Source organism: Cyanistes caeruleus, chromosome 20, assembly GCF_971803275.1.
Source record: "Cyanistes caeruleus chromosome 20, bCyaCae1.hap1.1, whole genome shotgun sequence".
NCBI classification, from domain to species: domain Eukaryota; kingdom Metazoa; phylum Chordata; class Aves; order Passeriformes; family Paridae; genus Cyanistes; species Cyanistes caeruleus.
The window spans coordinates 9,532,384-9,551,422 of NC_141720.1; the positions used below are offsets into that span (position 1 = coordinate 9,532,384).

A 19,039-nucleotide genomic window follows, 5' to 3' on the forward strand; every position below is an offset into this window, starting at 1 on the left:
GGCGAAGGCACCGCGTCCTGCCTGGCCAGCCCGGCTCAAAGAGCAGATTGAGCTGCCCCGGATCAGGCCGGCCATGGTGAGAGCTGAATAGAATTAACCCTCTGTGAACTAAAACAAAAACATTTGTGTGCCCAGCTGGGAGAAAGGTTAATTTAAATGGACAAGCCTCCTGTAAAAAAAAAAAAAAAAAAAAAAAAAAAAAAAAAAAAAAAAAAAATAGAGGAGGGGAAAGAAAGAAAGAAGCAGCCTGCAATCTTATTCTCTATACTGTAAAAAGATGTTCTACTCAGAGAGAGCCTCATTTTAAAATGCAGCAAGTGAGTATTGGAAGGAAAAGAGGAGAAATGATACACTAGAGGAATGGTCAGTGCATCTCACTCAGTTCTCCCTTTCCAGTAATGAAATCCCAAACTCAACGGTCTTATTCCACCCTGATTCTGTTTCTGCCCAAGCAGAGTTCAGTCAAAAGAAAACCCCCATAAAAAACAAACAAACAAAAAACAAACAAAAAAAAAACAAAAAACAAAACAAAAAACAAAACAAAACAAAAAACCCCAGAAATCATCAGCTGCTCCTTTTCGGCTCGGTATAAATCAAGAGCGTGCAGCTGATGAAACCCGTCACCCTTCCCTGCCTGGGACGCATCTCCATTTGCATATCAAAAACTCATCTGTGAAATGCAACTTCTCCCGGGCAGGGGAGCCCCGAGAGCAGCGCCGCGCCCCACGGAGCGCCCGGCCCCGGGGAGCTGCCGGGGGACCCTCGCCCCGCTCCATTGTCCGGGACGGGGAGAACACGGACCCTTCACTCCAGCCAGTTGTTGCACAAAGAGTTTGGAACAAAAGCCCGCACACCAAAATGTGCCGATGGCCGGGACCGCAGCCGGGGACAGACACGAGGGTCTGTGTGCTGCCCACAGCTCCGAGTTTAGTCGCTCCCTCAAGCGATCAACTTTCGCTGATCCAATTTTAGCAAAAGAAAGCTCCGTGCCCGCTCCCTGCCCTCGCTCCGGCGCGGCCGCACGCTCTGAATGAACGACTGGGTCGGACTAGTTTGATTTTTTTAATTGATACTTTACAGGATGAAGACCTGACTTACCTGCCCTCAAACCTATTCTCTTGGCCCTACTGAAGCTGTCCAGATGTGCAACCGCTGAGAGCGATGCTGAATTAAGAAAATCTGAAGCTAACGCCACCCCCAGCAGTCGGGGCTGCGGGAGCAGGGCCTGGGCACAGCTGAAACAGTGACTTCTCCAGCGTGTGTTACCAAACACGCAATGCTCTCTCCTGAAAGATTTCATCCGTACTCTGAAGGTGAGCTTTACCGCTGTCTTCAGTCACAGAGAGGAAAAAAAAGCTGCAAATACCAGGGGGAAGCAGCGCCGCTCCCGGGAGGGCGGGCGGGCGCTACCGAGCGCCTCCGTGACCCCGAAACTATCCATAATTAACGATACTAAAAAAAGCTCCTCCAGATGGTCGGAGGGATTAGGAAGTTTAAAATATAAACAAATTAAGCCACAAAACAAACTAATACCCTTTTTTTTTTTTTTTTTTTAATTGCATAACCCCGCTCGCAGCCCAGGGCTATGCTGCTCGGCCCCCGCGCCCCGGGAGCCGTGAAAAGGCAGAAGGGGAAAGCCCGCACGGCTCCTTCTCCCCGCGGCCCCGGGGGTCCCGCACCCCGCGGTCCGAGCCCCGCACGCCGCGGGAGCCGGGACGGGGCGGCCCCGGGCCCCCGCAGGCACCGCCCGGACAAAGGCCCGGCCCCGCTCACCTTCCATGCAGGTCGAGTCCCGCTTCATTCCCGGCCGGCTCCTAGGGCCGCCTCATGGCGGCGGCGAGCGGGCAGCCCGGCTCGGCCATCGCCGCCGCCGCGGGCCGCCCTATGCTAACGACGCGATGGCAGCGCCGCCCCCGCCGCACCGGCCCGCCCCGCTCGGGCACTGAGTGCCGGCTGGGACCGACCGACAGACCGACCGACCGACAGATAGGCCGACCGACAGACAGACAGACCGACCGACAGACCGACAGACCGACCGACAGACAGACCGACCGACCGACAGACCGACCGACAGACAGACAGACAGACCGACTGACAGACAGACAGACCGACCGACAGACCGACCGACCGACAGACCGACTGACACAGGGACTGCGTGGCCAGCTGAGACTGACAGACCGACTGACAAACTGACCAACTGACTCACCGACCAAGCAAACGACTGACAGACCGACTGACAGACCGACTGACAGACTGGTTGACAGACTGACTGACTGATCACTGCCCCTGCTGCGAGGCATGGCCTGGGCAGTTGCCAGGAGGCATCAGATACTGGCCATCACTTGGCACAGTCCTTCCACCAGCTTCCCAGGGAAGCTGAGAGAGCTGCTCACTGCAGTGTGAAACAGGTTCCACTGACACACACATCAACAAAATCCAGAGATCCCCATCTGTGGCTGCCCCATCCCTGGATGTGTTTGAGGTGAGGCTGAACAGGGCTTGGCACAACCTGGTCCAGTAAAAGGTGTCACAGCTCAGAACAAGATGAGCTTAAAGGTCATTCCCAACCCAAATAATTCTGAGATTTTATGACTCTATAAAAATTATTTAAACTGATACCAAGTATTGGCCAAAAACTTATGCTTAGTTTTAATCACCAGTGAAAAGCAGGACAGACACAGGCAGTACCAGCCAACAGGTGCAGCTCACAGTGCTCAGGCCAGTGCCCTCAGGGAAGCCCCTTCCCATGGCCAGACCTGGCAGAGCACGGTGAACATGGATTGGGACTCCCAGTTCCCCCAGGACTGGGAATTCTGCTGCTGCTTTGGTGGTGGTCGCTATGGGGCAGGGGACTGGAGCCCTCCTCGCAGGGGTCTGCACAAGTGAGAGGCTGGAGTTCAAATGGAACACAATAAATCCATGACTGATTTAGCTGCCCACCTCAAAATGGGTACCACTGGCAGCACTGATCATGGTGAGCCCTTTGTCAGACACAGCCACCTGTATCTGCACTAGAAAATATTTTCATGAAGCTCTTCTGCCCCATCTTCCTCGCTCTGGGATGAACTCAGCCTGGGCTACAGTGCAGCTCATGTGTCCTCAGTGCCCAAGAAACTGTCCTGGTGCTCATCTGTGTTTGACCAGCCCAAACCAAAGCTCACCACACCACAGCATTTAAGGGAAGGCTCAAGAGCATTTCTGCTGATGCCCAATCCGACCTGTCCTCCAGATGCCTGGATGTCTCAAAACTGGCTCTGCTCAAAAGCTACAGTTTGCTCCTGTTCCTCATCCTGAGGACTGCAGTGCCCAACTGCGCTCTGAGAAATGGCTGGCTTAGAGTAAACAAGGCACAGAGGCAACAAAAGAGGTCATATTTCACTCCATCCTAAGCCTGAAATTTTATTGCTTTCTGGTGACATCCAGCAATGCAAGTAACCTCGTGAGCACGCAGGGCAGAGCTCAGTGGTGTCCTCCTGGCAGCTCGGGCCCCCTGCTCCAGCTGGCCCTGCTTGGGCAGGGGATCTGGCCACCAATCCCAACCCCAACTCCAACCCTTCCATGGTGCTCTCTACTGATAATCCTGTTTTTAACCCAGCATTTCTGCACAGCAGGTGCATTTGCAGGAGCGAACTCTGGCAAGCCCACCCTGCACTGCTTTGCTGATGCTGTAAATCTGTGCAGTTCTGTGTCAGTCCACGAGACCCTCGTGGGACTGAGCCCCCCTTTTTCACCGTGGCAGTCACCAGAGCCGGGCTGGGTGCGGAGCCACCCTCGCAGCGATGGCCAAGGTAAGCCAGGCCTGGCTGCACTATTGACACAGCTGTTTGCAATTGTGCTGCTCCCAGAGCTCCACATTCTTCATCCCTTGCGAGCCCTTCGCTGGCTCCCGGCACCCCTCCGAGAAGTGTGACCAGAATGCAGAGTGCTTATTTTGTAAAGCCGCAGTGTGGTGTGGACACAGCAGGCTGAAATGAAGCAACTTAATCTCCAGATAACACAAAGTTGCTCCCACAACTGCTGCTCGGACCCAAAACACACCAAAAAACCCCAAAACAAACCCAAAAACCCCCCTCCTATTTCTGAAACTGCAATTATAGACAAAACATGGCTGGGAAAAATGATAATTGCCAAAAACCCCTGAATCTTCCAAATTATTCAAAACTCACATTAAATACACATGCCAGTTTATCCATAATAAATCCTTAAGGGCAGAAAATAATTGCAGAGATCCAAAACTATTCTGTAAAATCACAGGCTAACGGAATGGGCGGAGAGCAGGCAAAGAGACAGGAAAAATGAGTTCTGTTGTCTGACCCAAAAAGCCATGCAGCAAATCTGAGCAAAAGAAAAATAAAGCAGCTGGTTCTTATTATAGCCTGTATCAGCCAATTCCCACCCCAAACAGAAAAAGCTGATGCTACTGTAACCAACATCTAAGATTTTATGACACCGGTTCATAACAGTAAAAGCCAAAAGCATTGCCAAAAAGTGGTCAAGTGGCACTGCTGCCTGCAAGGGATTTATTGTCCTGATGTTAAAGCCATAAGGGACAAGCACAGGAAGCAGGAGGAGGTGCTGCTCCTCTCCCCGGATGCTCCCTGGTCATGTGCCATGAGATCATTATTCCAAAGAGAAGGAATTCTCCAAAGATGTGACTTTTTCAGAAATATGGAGATGAAGCGACATCATGAGCCAGTACCAAAATGGATTGAGCAGTGCCGGGCCAGGCTGGCACAGCTCTCCCAGGACACTCTCTGCCAATACCATCACTTGCCACGGCCAATCCCAAAACCTTTGCTGAAAACCCCAAATTTGGGCAGAGCAGGGCTGGCAGAGCTGCGTGGCCCCAGGACGGGCAGCCCTGCCTTGAGCTCTTGCTCTCCCACCCACGGCCACAGTTTCGTAATTCCCCGTGCTCCAGCGAGGCTTTGCCCATTTTCATGACAATCGGGGCTCTGTTGTGTCCCCGCAGTTTGAGCCAGCAGCCCCTTTGTGGCAGGAACAAAGTCCGGGCTGGGGATAACAAAACCCAGCACACATCTCGGCGCTGAAGGCGACAAACCCAGGGCTGCCCCACACCACCGAGCAGGCCAGGGACCAAACCACAGCACTGAAGGGGATTTGATTTCAAGCAACAAACAGATTCTAAGGAAAATAGCCAGCTCCTGGCTCTGTTTTCATTTTACCAACAACGGTGCTGCTGGCAGCAGCTCTGCCGTGCAGCGCCTGAGCCCGCGCGGGTCGGCAGGTGCAGGAACCTGGGCAACGAGACCCAGCACCCCCAACCAGAACCAACCTGGTTTGCAAATGTAGCTGAATAAATGATAAAAATTCATATTTACACATCTCAACAGCCTCGGCGCAGTGGACATTATTGCTGTCAGGCACTGCAGTGAGAGAACTGGCTGGAGGTAAACACAGCGTGTACTTTCCCCGAAAGATCTATTCCATTCACTGTGTATGCAGCTATTTCAGAGAAAAATTTTAAAAATTAATATAAAATTGCTTAGAGGCGCTATGGAAGGAACTGCAAGGAATGATAATAAACATCCACCTGATGTCTGAGCTGTTCTGTGATAATGGTTTAACAACAGATTGGGTAATTCCTCTCCTCCCTGGCGTTAAACACACCAGGAATGTGGTGTTAATAATTCTAGTGAAGTTGGTCACTTGGTGCACATAAAATTAAGCAATTTTCTACTTCTTACGAGTTTGATAGGTCATTGTGTAAATGGAATCCTTCTATCAATTTCCAGTTTTATCTGTTTGTTTATATTTTTATTTGCCTGGCTACCGAATTTGCCATCCCAGTCAACTGAGTGGTTACAAGAAGAGTTTCATTGCACCTCGCTTGGTGGGTGACAAACAGCAGAGAGCAGCAGCTCTGTGTAACAGAGGAAAAGGCAGGGGGGAGGTTAAGGGCTCCTCAGAAAGGTCGACTTTAGAGGAAAAAAGGAAAACAAATGGGATTGTAGGCATGGCAAGTATATGGTTTTACTGCCTTAGTGGGAAAGTACAAGAAAGGGGAATTGCAAAGGGAGAAGCTTTACATTTCTATGAGGAGGCAATCGAGCTCCATTCCCTTCCTATGGGATGGCTCCACCCATTCTAAGAGTGCCTCTCCTGTAACTCCGGAACCAAATCGGGTGACACAGCATCAGATCATAGAGGAAAACACGGGGCAGTCCTCGGGCTGGCTCCGTGTTAACAGCGAGAGCCTCGCACAGCCCCGAGCACGGCTCGGCTGGAGCCACAGCGGGCCCAGGGCAGGATCGGGGCCCTGCACCTCCTCCCGAGGGCTGCAGCTTCTGCCAGAGCCGAGCTGAGACACCGAGCCCGGGGCCGAGCTCAGACACTGAGCCCAGCACCGAGCTCAGACACCGAGCCCAGGGCAGAGCTCAGACACTGAGCCCAGGGCCGAGCTCAGACACCGAGCCCAGCACCGAGCTCAGACACCGAGCCCAGGGCAGAGCTCAGACACTGAGCCCAGCACCGAGCTCAGACACTGAGCCCAGGGCCGAGCTCAGACACCGAGCCCAGCACCGAGCTCAGACACTGAGCCCAGGGCCGAGCTCAGACACTAAGCCCAGGGCCGAGCTCAGACACTGAGCCCAGGGCAGAGCTCAGACACTGAGCCCAGCACCGAGCTGAGACACCGAGCCCAGGGCCGAGCTCAGACACTGAGCCCAGGGCAGAGCTCAGACACTGAGCCCAGGGCTGAGCTCAGACACTGAGCCCAGCACCGAGCTCAGACACTGAGCCCAGGGCCGAGCTCAGACACTGAGCCCAGCACCGAGCTCAGACACTGAGCCCAGGGCTGAGCTCAGACACTGAGCCCAGGGCCGAGCTCAGACACTGAGCCCAGGGCAGAGCTCAGACACTGAGCCCAGGGCAGAGCTCAGACACTGAGCCCAGCACCGAGCTCAGACACTGAGCCCAGGGCAGAGCTCAGACACTGAGCCCAGCACCGAGCTCAGACACTGAGCTCAGGGCAGAGCTCAGACACTGAGCCCAGCACCGAGCTCAGACACTGAGCCCAGCACCGAGCTCAGACACTGAGCTCAGGGGAGATGCAGCGCTGGGCACTTTGTGCCAGCGTGTCCCACCTACAGAACCAGGGCACCCATCAGCCAGCACTGACACAGAGGAGCCCAAATCCCTGCATCCAAACCTGGGCAGAAGATGATGTTTGGCAGCATGCAGGAACAGAGGAGAGGCCTGTAGGCCACGAGGCAGAGACTATGTCCCAGATTTGAAGAGGTGGGAAAATTCTGTGCATTAAAGTGATAAACTGAAAGATGACTTTATGCCAGACTTACACAAACCGCATTCACACAGCTACACCAGCCTGCTGCAGTTGCTGGTGTTTTTAATAATAGCAACAAGTTTGTTGTTATAGCTGTAGTTATTACAGCTCTGGACAGTATTTACAAATTTCAGCTTAGTGGTGAACAGCAATTTTTTTGTATGCCCAGGGAAAAACAAACAAACAGTGAGGACATTTCCTCAAATGTCAGGTCAGACGGCAAAACAAAGAAAAAACCTTCAGAATTACAACTGCAGCCAACACGTTGCTGAGACTGCAGCGGCTTAGGATCTTCTTCGGATCATTAAGTGTTGGGGAAAGTCCTGTTCAGGAACGTTCTGACCTCTCTTACACCCCGGTGCGACTCGGCAGAGGTTTGGGGAGGTGGCACACGGTGACAGCACAGAGAGCTGGGCGGGATGTGGCCGAGCATCGCTGCTGTGCTCCAAGCCCAGAGAAACGCTTGGGTCATGTCGGACAGAGAAAGCATCGGCGGATCCCCGTCCCCCGGCTTTCCAGAGAGCTGAGCAGGGCTCCTGCGGCTCAGGGCACACGGCCGGGTCCCCGCGGGTCCGTGCGGCCGCCGCCGGACGGGAGAGGGCAGCACCCGACCGAGGACACGGCGAGCGGCACAGCGGGGCTGGACACACCGGGAACGGGCTGGACACACCGGGAGAGGGGCTGGACACACCGGGAACGGGGCTGGACACACCGGGAGAGGGGCTGGACACACCGGGAGAGGGGCTGGACACACCGGGAGAGGAGCTGGACATACCGGGAACGGGCTGGACACACCGGGAACGGGGCTGGACACACCGGGAGAGGAGCTGGACACACCGGGAACGGGCTGGACACACCGGGAGAGGTGCTGGACACACCGGGAACGGGCTGGACACACCGGGAGAGGGGCTGGACACACCGGGAACGGGCTGGACACACCGGGAGAGGGGCTGGACACACCGGGAGAGGAGCTGGACACACCGGGAGAGGGGCTGGACACACCGGGAGAGGGGCTGGACACACCGGGAGAGGAGCTGGACACACCGGGAGAGGGGCTGGACACACCGGGAGAGGGGCTGGACACACCGGGAGAGGGGCTGGACACACCGGGAGAGGAGCTGGACACACCGGGAGAGGGGCTGGACACACCGGGAGAGGGGCTGGACACACCGGGAGAGGAGCTGGACACACCGGGAGAGGGGCTGGCAGACCCGGAGCTCCGCAGCATCCTCCCCTCCCCGGGTGCCGCTCATGGGCTGGATGGCACTAGGGTTTCATCTTCCTGCAATTAGCTCTTCTGACAGTAGGAGTAGCTATTTAAAATGTCCCTTTCTGCCCTCAATCATCTTTAAGTGTGCAATTTAACTTGTTGAAGTTTGTAATCCTATTTTCCTTTTTTACAAGAAAAGGAAAAGCTGACCTGAAATGTCCTTCCAAAATTTACAAAAACTGGAACAAAATTATGGAGGAACCATCTGATATATCCTGACAAACCCTCAGACTTCCCCTTTGTACCCATGTAACCAGCCAAGAATACATCCATGCAGAAAACAGCATATTCCACTGAAAAAAACACATCACCTGAACTCTCAGCTTCTGTAAGAAACTCCTGCCAACCTCCCAGCTTGGGGACTGAGTGATTTACCATCTACGACCATCTATAAACAACAATATGGAAAATATATTTATTAGAAAGGCAAGGGCAATTGAGGACAACAGCGCAGAAGAAATCCCCATACTCAAAAAACCCTTGTGTAAATTCAGCTTCCTTTCTAGAGGGCCTCAAAGCAGCAAGGAAAGGCAATCAGTACAGGAGAATGGCTCAGTGACACACCTGGCTCTGGTTTAGGGGGATAAGGGCCCATAATTTGTCATGAGCTCTGCACCCCCTTTTGTTGTCCAGCCATAACCTGAAGTGCCCAGCTCAAAGCTGCAGAGGGGGCTCCTTCAGAAAAAATGCTTTCATCATTTTAAGCTGCTGCTGTTGCAAATGTGAGGAAAATGTGCCCATGAGCTACACAGGTTGTCCTGGCTGCAAGGTCAAATCTTTGTGAGTACAGCAGGCTGTGTGATCACAGCACAACATTACCAAGCAGAGCGGGGCTGGGGAGGTTCTTTGTATCCTGTTCAGTCCTTTGGGCCAGCCTGGAAATCTGGGGCATTTCTGCACTGCTCCCCCCTCCTACTAATCTTGGTTCCAATTCTGAATGGGGCAAGAGCTGAATCCTGAAAAAACAAATGTTTCCTTCCTGTCCTCCTCCTGCTAAACCTGATCCTCATCCTTTCCTTCTGATGAACTGGATAATTTATACATCACCTGTACCAGCAGCTCCCAGGCCCAGATACCACCCACCCCAGCTAGCACGAGGTTCCAAATTAAGATGTACGTGACTGCAAAAAGAGCCAATTTTATTAGACAAACACTAGGGGAAAAAAATCTTCCATCCTCCTCTCATTCGTGAAGCCACACAGGACGAAGTATTCCCATGCCTATTCCTGACAGGGAGCAAGGCTGCCTTAGCACAGGGGCTGCTGCTTTGGGTGTAAAACTGAATTGAACATGCAGTATTTAAGACAATTAGGTTTTCAAAGAAACTACACTAAACATTTCTTTCATGTGTAATCAAATTATGTTAAAGCAAACCTCATAATTTAAACCATTCCATTGGTCAGCTCCTATTTGTTTTCCCTGCACCCTCATTTTTGCTCCAGATCTGTCACATTACATTAACACCTTTCCTACTCACTGCCTACAGAAATAACAGCCTTCGACATGCCTGCACAATCCATTTGTCCTGCTCTAATTACTTTTTGACATAGCCTCTTCTGCTGTTATCTTGCCTTTTCTGACCTCTGTCTGTATTAAAGCCATTTAAAACAATCTTTACACTCAGTATCTATTGTTATGTGTCTTACATGATACTGCTGGAGTATCAGGCGGCGACATTTTGTAAATCAAATATTTAAATCTATGGTAATACGATAATGTACTTGAGGAGGAAAGCTACTGCATAGTGGTAACAGCTACAACTGACTGCTCATAACATGAGCCCCCAGGACTGCAGCACATTTTCAGGATGAAATTTCTATAGTCATAAAACTGTTTTACATAGGAAGCTGCTCAAAGATAAACAGGGTCTTCTGTGTACGAAGGAATTTCCCTTGATTTCACAGATGGAGAGGAAAGCAGGAGAAACTGAGAAAAGTGGTCATCCCGCACAAGAGAACCCAAACAACCTCCAGACAAATTGAGCAGACAGGAAGAGGATCAGGCAGGGTGCACCGACAATGCAACCCATGACAAATCACACTCTTCTTCAAACCCAGAGAAGAAACCATGAGTCTCTAATCCCAATATCCCTCTGTTTTCATCAAGCCCATTCAAAAACTGTGCCCTCATTTTCTTTTGTGGTGATTCACAGATGAGCCTCTAATTACCAGCTACTTCCCCAGCTGAAGCAGCAGAGGATCTGCTCTTTGCCAAGTGTCTGCTTTGGAGTCAAGAACTTTTCCACATGGTGGAACTAATTTTTTGGATATCGAGTTGATCCTGTACGTACATATGTCTCACAATACAGTCTAACTGCATCTTTACATGCTATTTTCAACATGATCCAGCCTTGTGCTCACTTAATTGGTATCTAGTCAATATTTTACTCACATTTCAAGAGATTCCTCAAACCTACATTTGCTCTGGTTCATTTACAGGGTAATTATCCAGCTCACACCAAGCCTGGCCTTCTAGATCCAACCAGTGCACACACAGGCACAGCTCTGCTGGGAAAGCACAGCTCTATACTTTGTCTTCCAGATGACAGCACTATAAAACCAACAGGGGACAAAACCAGAGTCAATTAAAATACATTAAATGCAATGCAACAATTCTATGATTTGTCATAGAGATTTTATTCCTCTGAATTCCTCTGACTGTGTCCTCAGGACATTAAATCCCATGAATGCTGTGGAAAGCTCTTCCCACAACACTTCCCTATGCTCATTTTTATTTTCCCCTTTCTCTTTCCTGTCAGCAGCCCTGACCACAAACCTCGGCCTCATTAAGGCGTCTCAACAGAGAAGGGACCCGTGGCTGCACGACCACACCAGTCTGCTGGAAAAGCAAAAAATGTGATGCCATGCTGGAGCACAGTGAGTGAAAGGCTTTTCAGTGATGGTTTTTCACAGGACATCCAACTGCACGAGCACGTCATGCCCACAGGAATTGCTGAAACAGTGAGGATTTGACATCAGACCTGGAACCAAGGCCATAGAGATTCCCAAATTTCATGCCTCGTGAGTGAAGAGGCTCCAAGCTCTGAACATGGCACAGAGCAGCAGCTCTTCCCAGCCGACTCCGGAGCAGCTGCTGGTGGAAGTCGGGGCCTTAATTCCTTGTGCAGGAACCTCATGCTCAGAGGAGCCCCACGTTAGGACTGTGATTAGTTCTTAACAGATGCCTCTAAATTGCCTGCCGGAGGAATCCACCTCTCCCCATGACTGCCCGGGGACGCGGCCCCCGAATTAGGGGGGTTGATTTCCCCTCATTAAGCCTGTCCTGAGCTGCTCTCTGCAGGAACCGTCCTCACCACAGCTCCCACTGCGGCTCCCGAGAAACACTGGAGCTCCAGGAGCCCCCACTGCCAGAGCTCCAGGAGCCCCCACTGCCAGAGCTCCAGGAGCCCCCACTGCCAGAGCTCCAGGAGCCCCCACTGCCAGAGCTCCAGGAGCCCCCACTGCCAGAGCTCCAGGAGCCCCCACTGCCAGAGCTCCAGGAGCCCCCACTGCCAGAGCTCCAGGAGCCCCCACTGCCGCCCTGCTTTGCCTGCCTTTGGGAATGTGAAAACGGCACATTTGCTAAACCAAACAGATTCTCCTGGTTGCTCTCGGGGCTGAGGAGAGGGTGCAGCCAGCCAAGGCCTCACTCACAGCATGTCTGTGTGTGCAGGACAGACAGACAGACAGACAGACAGAGCTGCCCTGCTCTCTGCAGCCTTGCTGGCTGCCAACCACAGCCACAAGCCCTCCCTAGCGCAGCACAGCGGGTTTAGCCAGAGGGATCCTTCTCAACGCAAGGTGCTGCAAGAGATGTGAGAGGGTTTGAGAGGAAACATGTAAGATTCAGATTTGAAATTAAAATGATCTGCCCCAACAACAGCACCTGGATCTCTGCATTAAATTTTTGACATTCCAATGGCATGATACGTTCGTGTTGCTCACCCAAGATAATCCCACGCGTTTTTTTAGAAGTTAAAAATTAAAATCTGAGTTACGGTTTTTATCATACATCTTGAAAACAAGGCAAATAGAAAACTCCCAGTGCTCACCACCAGGCATCTTATCAGCAGAAACTACGGGGCTCTTTGTGCTGTGTTGTGATGACTTTGCAGCACACGTACTCCTGAAAACAGCTCCTGCTACTCACAGGAGACACCCTGGATGCTCAGATCCACAGACCTCGCCGTGAGGTGCCACATCGTGTGTCAGAACAGCCCAAATCACACTGAGTGAGTCCCTACACCAAATTTAGCAAACTGCACTTGCACAACGTCTACAGGAGCAAATGTAAGATATTAGATAAGGGCCACACCAGGGTTATACACTCTCAGTTTTTGGTTAAATCAGGAATTAGACGTCTGAGTTCTAGAGGTATGAATGTCACTTAACAAAACATAAACACCCACAGGGCAGCAACCCTCTTCTTTAAAGCAAAAGATATCTAACCTTTCCTGTGTGAGTTTTGCCAAAGACTAATTACATTATTGCTTGTTATTTGTAACAAAATATAAACACTTTCCTTATGCCCTGAGATAGCAATCACAGAGGAACCCGTACACCCTCACCTCAATACACACTATTGTGTAGGATATAAAGCACTCTGATCTAGTCTCATCCACCCACTAAATTGCTCCAAAGTTTGCTTGCACATATTCTCTGCAAGTCCAGGGAGAAGCTGCTTTCTGCACTGGCAATACAGCGAGCAGGGTGACAGTCTAACATGGTGTCCTGCTGAGATCCAAGAATAGCAATGCCTTAAAAGGCAGCGATGTTGAGATCACAAGGAAAAGAGAATTAGGGCACAGCTGTGGAGTTCTGTAGGCTAAAACATAGACTCAATATGTCAGAGAAAATTAAATCACAGAGCTACATGTAATTTCTAGTCTTATTTGGAACTTTGCTGTAGCTGTGCAGAATTTGTGCTCTGGTCGTACATGTGAGTCAATGTGTTTCTGCACACAGAAATAAAGCACAAAATTAATTTTAAAAGAAAAAACAAAGGAGGTGTATGCCTCAGTAACACAAACAGTTTGGAAGGATGTGTACATGCTACTGCAGCTCACACACAGTTCTGTGGGCCGCTCTGGAGGCCAGACAGCAATACCCCAGACCAGCCTGTGACACAGCCTCACCTGCAGCACAAAACAAATACAAACTGACCTGACAGACCTGAAAAATGCCTGTCTTCCTGAGGCTGTCAGATAAGCAAAAGGGACACTTCCTCAACACTGAAGGTATGAAAAGTGATAACAAACTTTAGCATAGGCTTTTCCCCTTGAAGAAGTGATGTTACATTTTTCAGAACAGTATGTAGATATAAATTTGCCAGTTATTTCTTTATTCTTGAAGCCCAGCACTAGCTTCTCCTCTGAAAGCATTCAATATCCATCAGAAACACAGTCCATTATCCTCTGCCAATATCTACTATCGCAGTCTGTGTCCAACTAACAAAATTTTGGGATGTCAGGCTCTGTGCCTGTCAGTATAAGAGCTGTGCCTTGAGCCAGGAGCTTGGTGCCTTCCCCAGTGTTTTCCCCCCAGCTCCAGACAAGGAAGGCACAGCAGCAGAGACCACAGGAGGGTTGATGGTAAGAACTGTGGATTCCGTGGGAGTCCCTAGGTGAAAAGCTGACCTTTAGGCAGGGTAGGAGGTCCCAGCCAAACCTGGACCCATGGAGCAACTGCAAAGTGCCTCACCTGCAAAAGAGACCAGGCTTTACCTGACCAGCAGACTAAAATTATCTCTTTAAAAGGCTCTGAAGGCCAGGGACAGATGAGAGAGAAGATGGAGGAGATAGAGTAGCTGGCAACAAGGGAGCAAGGCTGATTGGGATGAGGTGTAGATGGCTAGGCTTTCCCAAATCCGTGGTACTTGAGCACTACTGTGGTACAGAACAGCAAGAAAACAGAGGTTGGAAGCTGCACGTAATTACAACTGTGTTTAGCTAAGTGTATTTCCTGTGGAGCTCACAGAGCACGGCTGCACTCGAAGCTGGTGTGTTGGTATCAGCCATCCTTTGTCCCTAAAGAGGTAAATTATACCTCTGATTTGTATATAAAGTTCAATAGCTGCTAATGGTTGTGCTTGAGCTGCAGACAGAGCTGTGGACTGACACCTCCAGGAGTCAATTCCTATGCAGGGATAGTACACTAAGAGATTTTAGAAAGCGGGAGAGTTCAGCCGCCAACAGACAGGGAGCAGTGAAAACAAGCCAGGAAGGGATGTGCAGGGTGAGTGTCAGGCCGGGGGACCAGGCTCTCTGGGACGGGACCTGTCCACCCCTCGGCCGTGTGTGCGAGTGGCATCCCTGGGACAGCGGCGGGGCCGGAGCCACACGGTCACTGCGGTCCGTCCGAGCCGGGCTGCTCCATCACCCAGCTCCTGCTGCAGCTCCACAGCCCTGCACACGGGGCTCTGCTCGGCAGGAGGAGGAACGCACCGTGGCGGACATCACACGGGGAAGGAGATACGGCAGGAGTGCAGATGAGCGGGAGGGATGTGTGAATTCAGCCCGCGGTGATGGAGGAGAGCTCTTCTGGAAAGCGCCGGCTCCGGGAAGGGTTAACGGGGCAGCTCCCGAGCACAGGGCCGCACGCAGGGACACACGTGCACACCACGATCTAATGAACACACAAAATGCCAAACGCTGCGGATGAATTGCTTTTCCCGAGCAGAACTATGTATTACCTACTTTAAGCACAGCCCGGTTCATACATATGCAATGTTCCTCACTAGCAGCGCTCGCGGTGCGGGAAACAATCCCGTAAATGAGGATGCAAAAGGAGGTCAGTAATTCTCCTGGAATATCTTTGGGAGCAGGCGGAGGGAGCCCCGCACGCGATCCCTGCCCAGCCCGGCCCAGCCGCAGCCCCGCGGCCGCTGCCAGCGCCGCTCGCCCTGACCCAGATTCCCGCAGCATTTCTGCATAGCGACAGAGGTCCGAGCAGGACAAGTGTCACCTCCCGGCCCACGGGATCCCCTGCTGCTTGGACTGGATGTGCCCGGCCTTTACACGCAGGCACACGCAGACGCGGCATTGCACATCAATGTAAGTAAACACAGGAAGAGAAGGAATTGGAACAACAACAAAAATCCTCCTCTCGTTCACAGAATATTCCTCGGAAGAAGACAGAGGGCTGTGAGAGTGGCTACATGAATATCCATCCCATGGATCCTCCTTGGGAGAAGACTGGCAGCTCCAGTCTGGCCAAAGCTCTTTTAAAGGGACTTGACTCATTTCTGGCTAGTCTGAGCATTCCTGCTGCCCTGAACAGCATTCCTGATTCCTGCCCTTTCACTTCCACCAAAAGGAATCCTATTTACTGAGCCACTCAGAAGATTACAGCTCCTTCATAACCCCCAGCCAAAGCTCTGATGCTATGAAGAAATGCATTTTCCCACCCCAAGCCCTGCACACCTCATGTACTGTCCTATTTCCTACTCCCTCAGTCCCTATGGAATTACAGTGTATTGACTGCAGATATACTGGCAGTTCTGATGTCATCTCCAGGCGCTTTTTTTTTTATTTATTTATTTTCCCTAGGTGAAACATCTATATTTCCTCTGTTCTGAAATTTTGTGCTGAAACTATAACAAGCCAAAAATCTCTTCAATGGGAAATTTCACAAACGGAGGATTATGACTTCAGCTCCAGAATAAGCAGCAGGAGCAGATGGAACTCTTCAGAAACAATGATTCCATTTTCATGCAAATTTCCTTAGTAGTTAAAAAAAGACGACGAGGAAAAAAACCACCAAGATATCAGAATGGTCTCTAAATGGAAGATTTTTGAATGATGCTAAAAGCAAAGGGCTGGTAGCTCTCCAGAGTCCCAAGCATTTTAGCAGCAGCCAGGGTGAAAAAAAACCATGACAAACTAAACCCAGACTCTGTCCCCACTCAGAGTCAGGATAAGGGAAAGGGAAAATGGAGTGCATGTGTATTTTAGTTCTTATGATTTCCAACATCCTCGGCTTTGTGCTAATGCACACTTCAGAGCTAATTCTTATGCTCTTTAGGAGCACAGGCTTCATTCATGAAGCAGCATGACAAAAATTCTTTATCCACTTGATGACTACAGAAGGTGACAGGCACCGAGAAGCAGGCAGCCACAGGGACCCTGTCAGAGTGCTAACCTGCAGCGCTCCTCGGAGGAGGACAGCGCTCCCCTGATTGCAGGAACACAGGCATGCATATTTCATAGCCCAAGTGTGGAAACCGAGCCAATTCTTTTGTTATTAATACTGGCAGTACACCCTAAAAAACAAATAATGCACAGAGTTAGCAGACCCTGTTTCTGGCTCTTCTACTGACTTCTTACTCAGTTTTAGTCTTGTGCTTTAATTTCCCCCTTGTGTTTACTCCCAAGTGAGAGAATTCGAGCTGCTCCCTCACTCTCAGTGTGGTGAGGACAACTGGCTTTGCACAAGAGAGCGTGACCGTGCCACACTGCAGTTCCAGCCACTGTCCTGTGGTGCATACAGAACTCATGCTCACGGTAGTAAATGGAACACCTCACAAGGCCCAGGGAATTCCACTTTTACAGGCTACTCTTTTAAGCCGAGGTTTCAAAGCCAAGAGGAAACGATATGCACAGAGGAGCAGGTATGCAAGAACCCTGTACTGTTTGTCAGGGCCTCCCCCTGCACGGGAGCAGGGGAATGTGCAGCCAGGTCTCTCCTGAGCACAGCTGCAGCCGCTGAGGCTGCTCCTTGGGACAGCCCCTCCAAATCCAGGCATCCCTCCTGCCACAGCTGCTCCCTGATGCTGCTCCTGATGCTTTGCAGTGAGGCTTCCCAAGTGCCTATCAACTCTATCAAACAATTTCTATCTCGCTCAGTTTCACATTGATTTTTTTTAAATTAATTTTATCTTTCCTTTTCATGCAGAAGGGATACAAATTTGGCTTCAAATAAGGCTGTCAAGAGTAAAGGCATCTGAGCCGTGTGTTCAATACCAATACTTCTGTTTAATCCCATTCTACCTACACTTATCCCTTTCATCATGTCACTGGCCAAATCTTTTCACTTTGAATTTGCTCTCAAGCTGAATCTCTTTCCTTCCTCATCAAGTTAGATGGATTTAAGCAATGACAGCTACCAAAAGGACAGAGCACATACAAAATAACTCCAAAAATGGGCTCAACAAGGTTTATTTTCAATCTCTTCCCTTGCTTACTTCTTAGCAGAAGGATGTAAAGAAACAATTTCCTCACTTAATCCCTCCTTGACCCAAATTAACTTTTCCCAAACTATTTTCTTAAATAATTTCTTCACAGTCTTGTCTGAATGGACTTGACAATAGGCACATCTCAGTCTCCCAAGGAAAGGAAGAGAACAGCAACAGGGAGGGATAAGAAGATGACTTAGCTGGTCTGACCAGCACAGTGCTGCACATTGGGGTGGTGGAAGAGGGGAGGTTCAGATTAACACTCTGGATTTCTCTTAATTTCTCAATAAAGATGACACAGAAAGGAAAAAAGACACATATCCTTTAAGCCCCACTTCTTCATTTGCTGGTCTTTGCAGTATGAAGAGAAATGAGACGCATCTGGCCTGGGCCTCGCCTGTATGGATTGGCACATTGGATCTGACCAAACTCATGGGAAGTCATCCTTCCTCCTTCCCCTGTCTTGTCACAGCCTTTTTCCAGGATGGGAACTGCCAGAAAGACTCAAGGATAATTGGGGGAACCACAAGGGAGTACCGGCATTGCCTCTTCTTTAGATTCCTCAACGGATCTCCATTGCTTTTTCACTTTGACTTGGGTAAATTCTAAGCAGCAAAATGTAACACAAAGTTGATGACAGCACTGAAAAATGGCTGAAAGGCTGAAAACTGGGTCAACCCCCACCTCCTGCCCCCAGCCCCATCAGTGGTGACACTGACAGGGTCCTGCAGGGCCCAGCTCCGGCTTGGAGGAACAGCCATGGCACAACGGCCTCGGCTGCAGTGCCCTTGCCTGGGGAACTTGTTCTCCATGGCTGCTCCAGCAGTTCACTTCCCAACGGGAAACGATGTTTTCCATAGATTTAGTGAAACACTGTTCTAATTTAGTAATCACACTGTTCATCCTACTGAGCAGGAACGAGTGTTTTGAGAATGAGAGCAAAATAATTAGGACGAGCTTCAAAATATTCAAGCGACTCAAACATCTGAAGATCACCTCTGATGTGGGGACAGAAGGAGGCACCTGGAGATTGGCATGTGGTTGTGCTTATACACTGTGCCAAAAGCCTGTTCCCTTTTCCAGACCCTAACTTTTCATATTTGAGAGCTTCTATAGTATTTCTGCTAATCTTAAAATGGGTTCCCATAGCTGTTCAGACACCTTGTAAAGCCCATATTACCCTCAAAAATACTCTTATGGATTCATTCTTATTTTCAATAAATAGGATCAAAGATACCAGATGTTTTTCAGTCAGAAGCTCACCCTTACCCCAGCAAGTACCAGAGTAAGTA

At 50.4% G+C, this 19,039-nt stretch overlaps 1 protein-coding gene across 14 annotated transcripts in view; it reads right to left on the reverse strand.

Moving 5' to 3' along the window:
* The window catches only part of NR6A1 (nuclear receptor subfamily 6 group A member 1), a 75,217-nt gene that overhangs the window by 23,667 nt on the left and 32,511 nt on the right, over positions 1–19,039 (reverse strand). For 3 of the 14 annotated variants that reach the window (XR_015278272.1, XR_015278271.1, XM_086858576.1), the window contains exon 1: positions 2,207–2,333. The exons of 6 other annotated variants lie outside the window; for them this stretch is intronic. Coding sequence is in view for 4 of the 8 variants with exons in the window: in XM_086858576.1 (XP_086714702.1) it covers positions 2,207–2,300 (94 nt within the window). In the remaining 4 variants the exon portion in view is untranslated. Of the gene's footprint in view, positions 1–1,773; positions 2,172–2,206; positions 2,334–19,039 lie in introns of those variants that run through there. 5 more of the 14 variants (XR_015278275.1, XR_015278276.1, XM_086858581.1 and 2 more) reach the window with 3 other exon arrangements.